We start from the raw sequence: 13,096 nt of genomic DNA on the forward strand, positions 1-13,096 counted from the left end.
GTGGGAAATCCAAATATGATACTTAAAAAAAAGTGTATCACTCACCATTTCTTCACATTTTAGAGTTAAATTAATTGAATTTAGCAATTTTTTAAAGAATTTAACAGTTTTTATGTAGTTAAAATAATTTAAAAAGGAGGTGTAATGAATGTAGATGATGTTGGTAGCACTGCTGAAAAACATTTGCTGGCAAAAAAGGTCAGTTCTATTTTTGTGTTAACAGATGGTGTTTTGTTTACTGTCAACCTAACCTCACTTTCCTGTTTCCTGTACATGTGCTCAGTATAATGTATAATTATGGTTGTAAAAACTCTGCTGACAGTTTTGTTATATTTGTGGTGAATTTGTGATTAAAAAACACAAAAGAAACATTACAGACTTTACGAAAAAGGTTATCTATTATACTTTGGATCCAAACTTGGTGATCGAGATAAATCTTGTGTCGACATAAAAGTTTTCTGGGTTTGGTACCATGTCATAATGTAAAAACTACATTAGACCCAGAAGAAGTCCGTTGAAATTGTGGCTGAAATGTTGGCTTTTCTATAGCAGCAGTAGTTTTTACATTATGAAGCGGTACCAAACCCAGAAAACTTTTATGTCGACTGACTCTGGCCGCGAAAGCCTACGCAATTATATGTTATGTGTGTGTTGAAGATCTGAGAAAATTGTCCAAAAAGGAGGAAAAAAACTTTAGATTTGCTGTTCCTATGATATGGAGGGAGCCAAGAAATCATTCTGATGTTTGCTACTTTTGCAGTGTGGATATTACTGGTCATAAAGCGAAAAACAAGAAGGTAATAATCTACTCTAACCTTCTGTCCGCCATCTGACTAGTAGAGCATGGTGTAGATTCGCTGGTTCCTGGACCACCAGATGATTTAAATTCTATTCCAACAGAAGTATTTTCTGTTGTACAATCTGATTTAGATGAACCAGATGATGATGAATTCCAATGTAATACAGGAAGTCTAGAGCCCAAATTGTTTACTCAGATTGAGCTTAATGATTTGGTAAGGGATCTGGGCATAATGAAAGAAAAAGCTGAATTCCTTGGCTCTAGATTAAAAGAAAAGAACTTATTGGCAGCTGGAACCAGCATATATGTGTATAGAAAGAGAGAGCAGCAATTTTCCAAGGGTTTTCAACAAGAATGTGATTTAGTGTACTTCTCAGACATTCCCAGTCTGATGAATGAGTTTGGTATTGAATACAAAAAGGAAGACTGGATGTTGTTTATTGATTGATCCAAAACTAGTTTTAAGGCTGTTTTATTACACAATGGTAACATGTATGCATCTATACCTGTTGGACATTATGTTCATATGGAACAAAACTATGAAAACCTAGAAATAGTGCTAAATACAATAGGCTATTCTGCACATGGTTGGATGATATGAGGCGATCTGAAAGTAACATGCATGCTCCTTGGTCAGCAAGGTGGCTTTACGAAATTCCCATATTTCTCGTGTGAATGGGACAGTAGGGCTAGGGATCAACTCTGGTGCAGAAAGAAGTGGTCCGTGAGAGAGTCTTTAAAACCTGGTGAGAAGAACATTCTACGTGAAGACCTTGTAGATTTATAAAACATACTCCTACCACCCCTACATATAAAAGTTAGGCCTAATGGAACAATTTGTAAAGGCTTTGCCTAAAGATGGACCATGTTTTAAGTATCTCTGCCAAAAGTTTCCACACCTTTCAGAAGCTAAACTAAAAGAAGACGTCTTTGTCAGACCTGGCATTAGAAAATTGATGATTGATGTTAACTTTGAATCTCCAATGACCTTAAACGAGAAAGAAGCATGGGTATCATTCAAGCTAGTCATTACAAAGCTCTTAGGACATGAAAAAGACCCAGAATATGTTTCTATTATAGCTACAATGTTAAAGAAGTCTAAAACTTAAGGATGTTTAATGAGCCTGAAAGTTCACTTTTTAAACAGTCACCTTGATTACTTCCCGGACAATATGGGAGATGTTAGTGAGGAGCAAGGAGAGAGGTTTCACCAGGACATTCATGTGATGGAAAAATGCTACCAAGTCTGCTGGAACACCAACATGATGGGGGACTACTGTTGGTCACTTTACCAAGAAGTTCAGCAAGCGACTCATCATAGAAAAAGCTACACAAGAAGCTTCAATGAAAAAAGAGAAAGAAAATATAAACGAATTCCAGCTGACAAGTGAAACCTCTATTAACACATATCATTGTTTTAAGTAGCTTACTGTAAATACAAACCATGCTTTTTTCTAAAAAATGCATTTCATTAATTTCCCCAATTACTGTATAGCATAAGATTTTTATACTATGTAAACAAAGCATATTGCTCAAAAACTATGGATGATACAAAAAACCTAAGGCTAGTTTGGATTCAGCTCATAAAAATCTATAAAGATCAGCTATCAAAGTAAACAAAGTTTTAAAAAAAAAATTGTTGGCCTGTGTAATTCATGTGCCCCACATTGGTTTAAGCTTTTCCTTTTACACACCCAAACAACACTGCAGACACTTAAAGATATTGAATTATATGACATGTTCTGTTATCTTACCTTGGATGAAACAATGAAGGGGCAATTATCATAGCAACATTGTGCAAGGTCATTTTGTTCTCTGACTGGTGGTGTATAATCTGCAGTAAGAAGCTGAAGAGGGCTCGTAGAGTATAGCGACACTCAGAAGGTAACAGAAGCACCAGCAGATTGAGAGCTCGTTGTCTCAACTCACTTGTAGGCAGTGCTGCACAAATGTAAGACAGAAATATGGAATTAATTATGTCATTTACAGTAAGACAGAGAAAGAAGGCATATTCTCTTAAACAACAAAAATTACAATATGACCAAAAAAGACACACATAAGACAGTTTTGCCATTGATCTTTCTTTTACTTGGGGCAACAGGTGAAACAAGAGTTGAAAGTGCAAAAAGAAGATAGAAGTAGCAGTGTATAAGAATGATTTGCAGTCTTCTCCAATTAAAATTTACTAGAATTAGGAAACTTCATTTTCTCTAATCAGAGTACTGAGTCAGGAAAGTCAAAGCAAAGAAGTATAAGTTTCACTTGATTAAAACTGTGGTAACATTTCCCGTAATTCTTAACTGTAATTAGGTACGGCATTGATAAAGGAACAAGGAAGTAAGTAAATAATTTTAAAAAATTACAGGAAGCGACAGGTAATGCCACACCTGGTCGAATAAATCAAGGAACATTTACAATAAATCAACCTGAATTACTGTTTGGCCAATGCTCTGAAATTTGTGGAGCAAACCACAGATTTATATCGTTGAATCACTAAAACTAGCTTGATGTACATGTGCACAAGCTGTCCTGCCACCATCATATGTCAGATTGACATAAAACTTGTGACAATAGTTTTGTATACAGTAGATTAAATAACACTTTAAAAATAGTAGCTGAAATGAGAAAACTACCCAGTGCAAGTCCACTGTCATTAAATAAGCTGTCATAGAACCTACTGTGACAGTTCATGCTGCTTGCTTGTATTATAGACACTTAACGAACTTCTTTGTGTACATCAACAGTAATGAGATGCTCTTTGCACTATCATTTCCTACCTTTGTAGCAGCAGACATTTGGTTGAGATGCACATGAACAATGCCTTAATGTGCACTCAGTTACCAGTGTTATTATTTGTTAAACAATCAATAGGAAAAAATTGCAGCACCAGTGAAGCAGCAATGTTTAAATAGGAAAGGAGCAGTTATATGAAGGGAATTCTGTTGTAGCTGAAGAACACCATCCTTCGCTGGCCAAGCAAGAGGAGTTGTCATAAGAATAGCAGAAATTGGTCACAGTGTCAAAAAAATTAAACTGCAACTGATGCTGTAATCTCTTTCCAATTTATTGCTAGAGTTTTAGATACCCAGCATGTCTAGCACGCTAGAAAAAAATGTTAGACAATTACCAGTGCTATGACAGTTTATAACCTGACAGGTGATTTGCACTGGATAGTGTTTTTGTTTTGACTACTATTTTAAACTGTTTTTATGTTGCATGTATGTAAGACTATTTGTCAAAGGTTTTATGTTTGTTGCCCATATCCTGGTGGCTGGATAGTTTGGTGGCTTGCATTCATGCACATCAAGTAACTTTGATTGATTCTGTTTACGGGCATACCTGTCACTTCTTGTAATTTTCTTATCTTTTTTTTCCTTTCCTTTAACAAAGTTGTATGTGATTACAGTATGTCCTTTACATCTACTGCTTGAAAATGACACAGCAGCCAAAACTGGCCAATATTAAAAAAATAAATGATATTTATTGTTGGGGATGGGTAATGTTGTCATTTCACAAATTTTGTACAACTGTGGTAACTGACAAAAGGAAAGTGATACGTGAAATAGTTTTTTGTTTTCTGTTTTCAAGATTTAGCACTACTTAAGAACTGAAATTTTATATGCATCAATAATTAACTTGTCACTTTAGATAAATAGTGTCACTTTACAACAGGAACACACACATTTTTTTTGATGGAACACTGCTGGAAAAATTAAAAAGCCTGTTGCTATGCCCATTTGTCAGGTCAGTTCATTGAATGAATAGTGGCACATAATTATCATTATTATGGTGTCCCAATACTGTACTAACCATGCACTTGGTAGAACATGTCTGTAAGCTCTGCAGTAAGCAAGGGCTGAGGTAATTCTCTCAAGAGCTTTTTGAGAACTGCAGCAAGCTCGTGTGGACCAGCACCAGAAATGCGTGCTTCGGCAGCTTCAGGCTGTCGGTAGAACTCTGCTTCAAGGCCAGCCAATAGCGCATCCACTCGCTGCTGTAAACCAGGTACACGAAGTAGTCCTTCTTCTCGCAGTCCTCTCCTTTCCAGTTGTGCCAGCAGCTGCACACATTACAAGAATCTACATCAGTCCTACTGTCATTTGTAATTTTGTTGCAGTCATAGACCAGGTAACTAATGAGGAGGTACTGAGTCAAACAGGGGAGAAAAGAAATTTATGGCACAACTTGACTAAAAGAAGAGATCACTTGATAGGACACATCCTCAGGCATCAATGGATATGATATAGTCAGATTAGTAATGAAGGGGAGTATAGGGACTAAAAATTTCCGAGAGACGCCAAAGTTTGCCTACACCAAGCAGTTTCAAAGGAATGTAGGCCTTAGTAGTTATGGATAGATGAACAGACTTAAATATGATAGACTAGCATGGAGAGCTGCATCAAACCAGTCTTCAAAATGAAGACCACAACAACAACAACAACATAATTCCTACCTCCTACAAATGTTGCTGAGTCTAATGAGTTTTATTTTACTTTGCAAATACAGGTAGGACATGCACATGACCACATTATATTGGATGTAATAAGCACAACTCAAGGTTCACATTACTCTTTTCTTGTACAAATTCATGGCTAATGTTTACACTAACAGCAGCAGGCAACAGAATGTTTGGTTAGTTTTTTTTGTTTTACTGTGCCAGTACACTTTTTGTTTTAATATGCCTGTACACTAGTATGTATTGAAAATTCAGCACTGATTTTACTTCAGACCATCACCAGACTAAAACATGCAATTTGGCACACAACATAAATTTTATCAAATCAACATTACATCTGTAAGAGAACAGTACACATTCTCAATTTCTTTACTTGACAATCTAAAGAGACGGTCTTTCAACTGATTTTTTGTTACTGGTTGTTATATTTCATATTAACTGTTGAATGTAAATAACAGTGATGAATGCATCAGAATAATGTTTGTCTTGCTGTGGATGAGGAAAAATATGCAAATGAGTGAGATCGTGAAGCCTACTATGAGCATGTATCTTATACATGTAAAATTCATCAATAGTGCTGTCATGTTGTTATCTGAAGTACAAATAACCGCTGAAAGAGTACTGAACTAATACTTTGTTGCAATCACAATTCTATTGTGGATGAAGACTACTAATCTGGCAGTCGAGAAATGTATCAATCTAGGCTGTATTCAACCATCTCTACACGATCAATTTGGTCTCTAGATGTCCATTGTAAAGAACAGTACAAACCCCCTCCTTAACTGTGCACAAAAGTCGGCAAGGGAACATATTGAACAGAACATAGATCAATATAATGTCCCCTTCACTGACAATTGCAGGATTTGTCTGTTGACTGATGATCGTTGTAGAGCGAGGTGGCCAGATACAAGTATACAGCACATGAATGTTGTCCTGTGAGGGCAGGTGGGTCTCTCATATTTTGGGCTGGTGGCATTGTGTATGGATTTTGCAAGTTCCACATTATTTTTATCATCTGGAAATAGCTGTGGATACTAGTATAATTAAAATGTTTTTATTTTCTTACACAATCACAATTATCTTTACAGATGATCAGTTTCAAGAGTTTGAAATGACTATTTACAGATCTAAAAATAAAAAAAAGGGATAAAAACTTCAAATTGAGATGTCATGTAAAATACATTTAATATTGTGAAATAATGTGATAGTAAAATGTTCATACCCAGTTGTTCTCTAACTTAAAAGATATTCTGCTACATTTTATACAATAGAATCAAACAGTAAAATACTGAAGCAGAGTTGGTCAAGGTCTTCAATAGGGCACTTCCTCTTTAATAGTTGGTTTGTTTACATCACAGTCAGTCAAGTGTTTCAAGTGTCAGCAGCAGGACCAGCATACCACCAGATTTCCACAACAGGAGGCCATTGTACAATTCCATGCTGAAAAGTAATGCCTCTGATTCTTTTGTTTTTGTGAAAACTCTTAATGCTCTTTAAAGAAAATAAACACTATTAACTGTCTACATATTTATTCTTCATGTCTACATGCTTGTTTCTCAACATAGTCACCTCGGCAATCAACACATTTCTCCTCCCTACAAGAGACCAGTTTGCTGATACTGTCACTGTCGAATGTTTGACTTTGCTGACAGAGCCACAACCTCACCTCATCTTGTACTGCTTCATCACTGTTGAAGTGATGTCCTCGAAGGTATTCTTTAAGTTTTGGAAACAGAAGAAAATCAGATGGGGGCAATTCAGGACAGTATGGACGGTAATTGACAACAGTGAACCCAAGACATCAGGTTGTTGCAGGTGTCACAGAATTTGTGTGCAGTCTGGTATTGTCATGCTGAAGGAGAGGATGCTCAATGTGTGGACAAACTCTTTGAATTCGAAACTTGATTATAGCTCGCTATTTCCCACACACCAGCATTGCTACATTACACATCGCCATGTTACACACTACAGTTTGGAGCAATCTAGCAGCAGAGGGCTGCAAATTCGTAGACATGAAGAATAAAGATGTAGAACATTAATAACATGTGTTTCATGTAAAAAGCTTTAAGAGTTTTCATGTAAAAAATTAGGATGCATTACTTTTCAGCACACCCTCATATACACTGTAATCCTTCCCATCCTGTGTGGTAAACCTCCCTTTACCCACTGTTCTGGGTGACGTACCAATAACTCTCCCCATTTCTTGATCCTTGCCAGTCATTTTTCTTCATCCCTCTTCCTTTCCCTTCAACACTTCTGCCAGAAGAAGGAGTCACTGGCTTCAAAAGCCTGCACATTTCCACAACTTTTACATGTGTTTTCTTCTACTGCTCCTTAGTGAGCAGATTTTTTGTATCTATCCAATTATACTGTATATACTGAATTCACATTCAGCAACTTATTCAGCTCCTTGTTTGCTGGGTAAATTTCTGGTTTCTGCAGTGTGCACAGATGATATCTCTAGCTGGCTGTGTGAAAGATCTTTTGATTTTTATCAATATTTGAAATGTTATTTTTTCAAGTCCATAAGTGAAAATGCAATGTTGTCTTGTTACTAGTGTATGTATGCCATAGAGAAAGAGCAGTAGTTCAAAAGCTAAGACTGCACCACAAATCAGTCAGCTGTCAGTGAGTGGCTGTCTTTTCTCAAATTTGCCAAGGGTGGACTGTCAAAGTCTCAGGACCAGTACATAGGCACATCCATAACCAAACATACACTAAAGAGCCAAAGAAACTGGTACACCTGCCTAATATCGTGTAGGGCCACCACGAGCATGCAGAAGTGCCGCAACACGATATGGCATGGACTTGACTAATGTCTGAAGTAGTACTGGAGGTAACTGACACGATGAATCCTGCTGGGCTGTCCACAAATCCATAAGAGTACGAGGAGGTGGAGATCTCTTCTGAACAGCACGTTGCAATGCATCTCAGACATGCACAATAATGTTCATGTTTGGGGAATCTGGTGGCCAACAGAAATGTTTAAACTCAGAAGAGTTTTTCTGGAGCCACTCTGAAGCATTTCTGGACATGTGGAGCATCGCATTGTCCTGCTGGAGTTGCCCAAGTTTGTCGGAATGCACAACAGGCATGAATAGATGCAGGTGATCAGACAGGATGCTTACATACGTGTCACCTGTCAGAGTCATACCTAGACCTATCAGGAGTCCCATCACTGCACAGCACATGCCTCCACCTGCCTTAACAGTCACCTGTTGACAAGCAGTTTCCAAGGATTCACGAAGTTGTCTTCGTACCCATACATGCCCATCTGCTTGATACAATTTGAGATGAGACTTGCCCGACTAGGCAACATGGTTCCAGTCATCAACAGTCCAATGTTGGTGTTGACGGGCCCAGGCAAGATGTGGAGCTTTGTGTCGTGCAGTCATCATGGATACACAAGTGGGCCTTTGACTCCAAAAGCCCATATCGATGATGTTTGATTGAATGGTTCACACAATGACAGTTGTTGATGGCCCAGCATTGAAATCTGTAGCAATCTGTAGAAGGATTGCATTTCTGTCACACTGTATGATTCTCTTCAGTCATTGTTGGTCTCGTTCTTGCAGGATCTTTTTCTGGCCACAGCGATGTTGGAGATTTGATGTTTTACTAGATTCTTGATATTCATGGCACACTCATGAGATGGTCATACGGGAAAATCCCCACTTCATCACTACCTCGGAGATGCTGCGTCCCATTGCTCGTGTGCTGACTATGACTCCATGTTCAAACTCACTTACATCTTGATCAGCTGTCATTGTAGCAGCAGTAATCGATCTAATGACTGCACCAGACACTTGTTGTCTTATATAGGTGTAGCCAACTGCAACGCCATATTCTGCCTGTTTCCGTATTTCTATATTTGAATTCGCATGCCTGTACCAGTTTCTTTGGCACTTCAATGTATATTGTACTTTCCAGCGACAGTCCTGATACTTCATGAAATATTATTTAAAAAGTGGAGGGAAATAAAATGTATCAAATTTGCTTGATGACAAGGGTATGAGCAGCCACTCAGAACTCTGTAAGATGCAATGAGTAAAGATGATGCTTTCTGTCACACTTTTATTCTGAGAAATCTATCCTAGACCTTGGTATCTATGATTTCCTTATTGTAGTACTTTTTTTACAGATCTCCAAAAAACTAACTTTATTTTCAACTTTTAATTTGTTCTTTTGTCCAAAATGTGATTCTTTCACCAAAATATCTTAATAATGGAAAATAATGTTTACACTTTTTACCTTCTGGAAAATAAGAGGCACTTTACAATCCTCTCCAATGATTTGATGATCTTTTTCTAGCAGTGCTGCTAATGAAACTCCAAATACATTTCCTTCTGAAAAAAGGAAATATACTCATTAAGAATTACACAAAGGCACATTTCATAGGCTACCAGCATAAATAAAGTAAATAAGTTAGGAGTAAAGGTAACAACTCACAGTATAATGCAGGTACTGAGTCATCAACAGCCACATAAACAAGACTGAAAACATTGCTGTTTTTCAGGCAAATCCATTTTGAACTGGAGCATGAATCATGTTATCTTTGCTTCTAAATTACTTACATTCTATGTAAATAAAGGTCATATTACCTTCTTTTCTCTTCTTTTTTGGAGTTTTCCTTTTAGTAAATGTAATATTGTAAGCATCAAGAAGTGCCGTTACTTCCAGCAACAAGAGAGGGCGAAGCCTGAGCATGTCATCTTCACCAAGAAACTCTATCCACGTACGACCTGCTGGAACCTGGATAAAAAAGAAATACATATTAATTAAGTACTATTGGCAATATGGTATGGTATAATATTTTAGTTCAAAATACTGTTGAATATGAACCCAAGTTGCATATTAAGTATGAACACTTTACATACATCTCATCCCTGTGAAAAAATGTTGTTATTCGGTCACTGAATTTTTAAATGATGTTAAAGAGTTCTTTGAAGAGTAATGTAACAACTTTGTACTGATGGTTGAACATTAAGATTAATTTTAGATTTTTTTCTGATACATAGTGTGTATTTCGGTTATATTACTTGTAGTGATGAATCTCTTGCACTTTGATTTGATTTATGTGTATATGTAATGAGATAATAAAATAATGATTCTGATTTTTTGATTCTAATTCTGGCATTGTAGTCTCACTCCAGGTTGTTATAAGTATAATATATCCTAAAATGTGTATCATGAAATCTTTTGAAATGATTTTCAGACATGAAAAAATACTAAACTATTTCACTTTTATTTATTTAATTTTACTTGATACCTCAGATACAAGCCAATTTAAAATTTAACTAAGTCAGACAAATATCCTTTGGCTACAGTTAATATCTTTACATAAAGAATCAACTCCAGGAGCCCGTACAAAAATTAATACTTAATTAAAGTATCTATTAAACACGTGAGGCAATACTGACCCTACGACTTATCTTAGAAGATAGATTTAGGAAAGGCAAACCTACATTTCTAGCATTTGTAGACTTAGAGAAAGCTTTTGACAGTGTTGACTGGAATACTCTCTTTCAAATTCTGAGGGTGGCAGCGGTAAAATACAGGGAGCGCGAGGCTATTTACAATTTATACAGAAACTAAATGGCAGATGGCAGTTAAAAGAGGTAAGGGGCATGAAAGGGAAGCAGTGGTTGGGAAGGGAGTGAGACAGGGTTTTAGCCTATCCCCGATGTTATTCGATCTGTATTCTGAGCAAGCAGTAAAGGAAACAAAAGAAAAATTCAGAGTAGGAATTAAAATCGATGGAGAAGAAATAAAAAATTATGAGGTTTGCCAATGACACTGAAATTCTGTCAGAGACAGCAAAGGATCTGGAAGAGCAGTTGAACAGAATGGACAGTGTCTTGAAAGGAGGATATAAGATGTACATCAACAAAAGCAAAATGAGGATAATGGAATGTAGTCGAATTAAATCGGGTGATGCTGAGGGAATCAGATTAGGAAATGAGATACTTAAAGTAGTAGATGAGTTTTGCTATTTGGGGAGCAAAATAACTGATGATGGTCGAAGTAGAGAGGATATAAAATGTAGACTGGCAATGGCAAGGAAAGTGTTTCTGAAAATGAGAAATTTGTTACCATCAAGTATTGATTTAAATGTCGCTTCTGAAAGTATTTGTATGGAGTGTACCCATGTATGGAAGTGAAATGTGGACAATAAATAGTTTAGACAAGAAGAGAATAGAAGCTTTTGAAATGTGGTGCTACAGAAGAATGCCGAAATGCTAACGAGGAGGTATTGAACAGAATTGCGGAGAAGAGACATTTGTGGCACAACTTGACTGGAAGAAGGGATCAGTAGGTAGGACATGTTCTGAGGCATCAAGGGATTACCAATTTAGCATTGGAGGGCAGCATGGAGGGTAAAAATCTTAGAGGGAGAGCAAGAGATGAATACACTAAGCAGATTCAGAAGGATGTAGGTTGCAGTAGGTACTGGGAGATGAAGAAGCTTGCACAGGATAGAGTAGCAAGGAGAGCTGCATCAAACCAGTCTCTGGACTGAAGACCACAAAACAACAACAACAACAACAACATTAAAGTGATGTAGTAATATATAAATGCAATGATTTTCATGTCTCCAGTCACTGGGAATCTTTATGAGTAAGTTTATGAATATGAAATGGTCCTCTGAAAAACATTCTCAAACTGATTTCACATGCATATGAAATTGGTTAACAAGTTTGCTTTGGTGGCTACTTATTTTCTGTAAAGAACTGGTAAGTCATTTAATTTTTATCTCAGGCTCTGAGAAATTAATTTTGGAGTGATTTTTGAATCTTCTGGTGTCTCATTTGCATTTCTCTCATGCTTTTCTCTGCTTCCAAGCTGAGTTATGGACGTAATTTCATCAATTACTAGCACTATAATTTCTATTAATATTTTATGCCTTCTACCAAGCTTTATTGATCAGTTCTTTACTATTAATGGTCACAGGGAAGTTAATGGCAACTACCTACATCTACATCTATACTCTGCAAAAACTGTGAAGTGCCTAGCAGAGAGTACATCCCATTGTACCAGTTATAAGGGTTTTTTCCCAATTCCATTCATGTATGATGTGCAGGAAGAATGGTTATTTAAATGACCCCATGCATGCTGTAATTAATCTAATCTTGCCCTCATTATCTCTACAGCAGTGATACATAAGGGGTTGTAGTATATTCCTAGAATCATCATTTAAAGCCAGTTCTTGAAACTTTCTAAGTAGGTTTTCTTGGGACAGTTTACATCTCTCTTCAAGAGTCTGCCAGTACAGTTTCTTCAGCATCTCTGCAACATGCTGCCATAGGTCAATCAAACATGTGACCATTTGCACTACCCATCTCTGTATACACTCAATACCCCTCTTACTCTTGTCTGGTATGTGCCCCACACACTTGAGCAATATTCTGGGAGGGTAGACAGACAGCATTTCACAAGTATACTACCAATGAACCAAAGTCTGCCACTTTCTTTGTCCATGGCTGAGTCTATGTAACCATTCCATTTCATGTCCCTACAAAGTGTTACACCCACATACTTGTAGGAGTTGCTTGATTGCAATTGTGAATCACTGATACTATAGTCATAGGATACTACGTCTTTTTGTTTTGTGAAGTGCACAATTTACATTTTTGAACATTTAAAGCAAGTTGTTAATCTTTGCACCACCTTGAAATCTTATCAAGATCTGACTGAACGTTGATGCAGCTTCTTTCAGACACTAATTCATTACAGATAATTGAAGCACTTGCAAAAAGTTTGAGGTTACTATTAATATTACCCAAACATCATTAGTATGCAACATGAAGGGAAGGGTCCCAACACACTTCCCTACGCTACAC

At 37.0% G+C, this 13,096-nt stretch overlaps 1 protein-coding gene across 1 annotated transcript in view; it reads right to left on the reverse strand.

The window, feature by feature from the left end:
* The window catches only part of LOC126161522 (rho GTPase-activating protein conundrum), a 230,595-nt gene that overhangs the window by 20,234 nt on the left and 197,265 nt on the right, over positions 1-13,096 (reverse strand). The window contains exons 8-11 of the mRNA XM_049917432.1: positions 9,857-10,007; positions 9,507-9,601; positions 4,610-4,859; positions 2,554-2,740 (exon numbers count right to left, since the gene is read on the reverse strand). Coding sequence (XP_049773389.1) covers positions 2,554-2,740; positions 4,610-4,859; positions 9,507-9,601; positions 9,857-10,007 — 683 coding nt within the window. The remainder of the gene's footprint in view (positions 1-2,553; positions 2,741-4,609; positions 4,860-9,506; positions 9,602-9,856; positions 10,008-13,096) is intronic.

The sequence above is a fragment of the Schistocerca cancellata genome, chromosome 2 (genome assembly GCF_023864275.1).
Source record: "Schistocerca cancellata isolate TAMUIC-IGC-003103 chromosome 2, iqSchCanc2.1, whole genome shotgun sequence".
Classification (NCBI taxonomy): domain Eukaryota; kingdom Metazoa; phylum Arthropoda; class Insecta; order Orthoptera; family Acrididae; genus Schistocerca; species Schistocerca cancellata.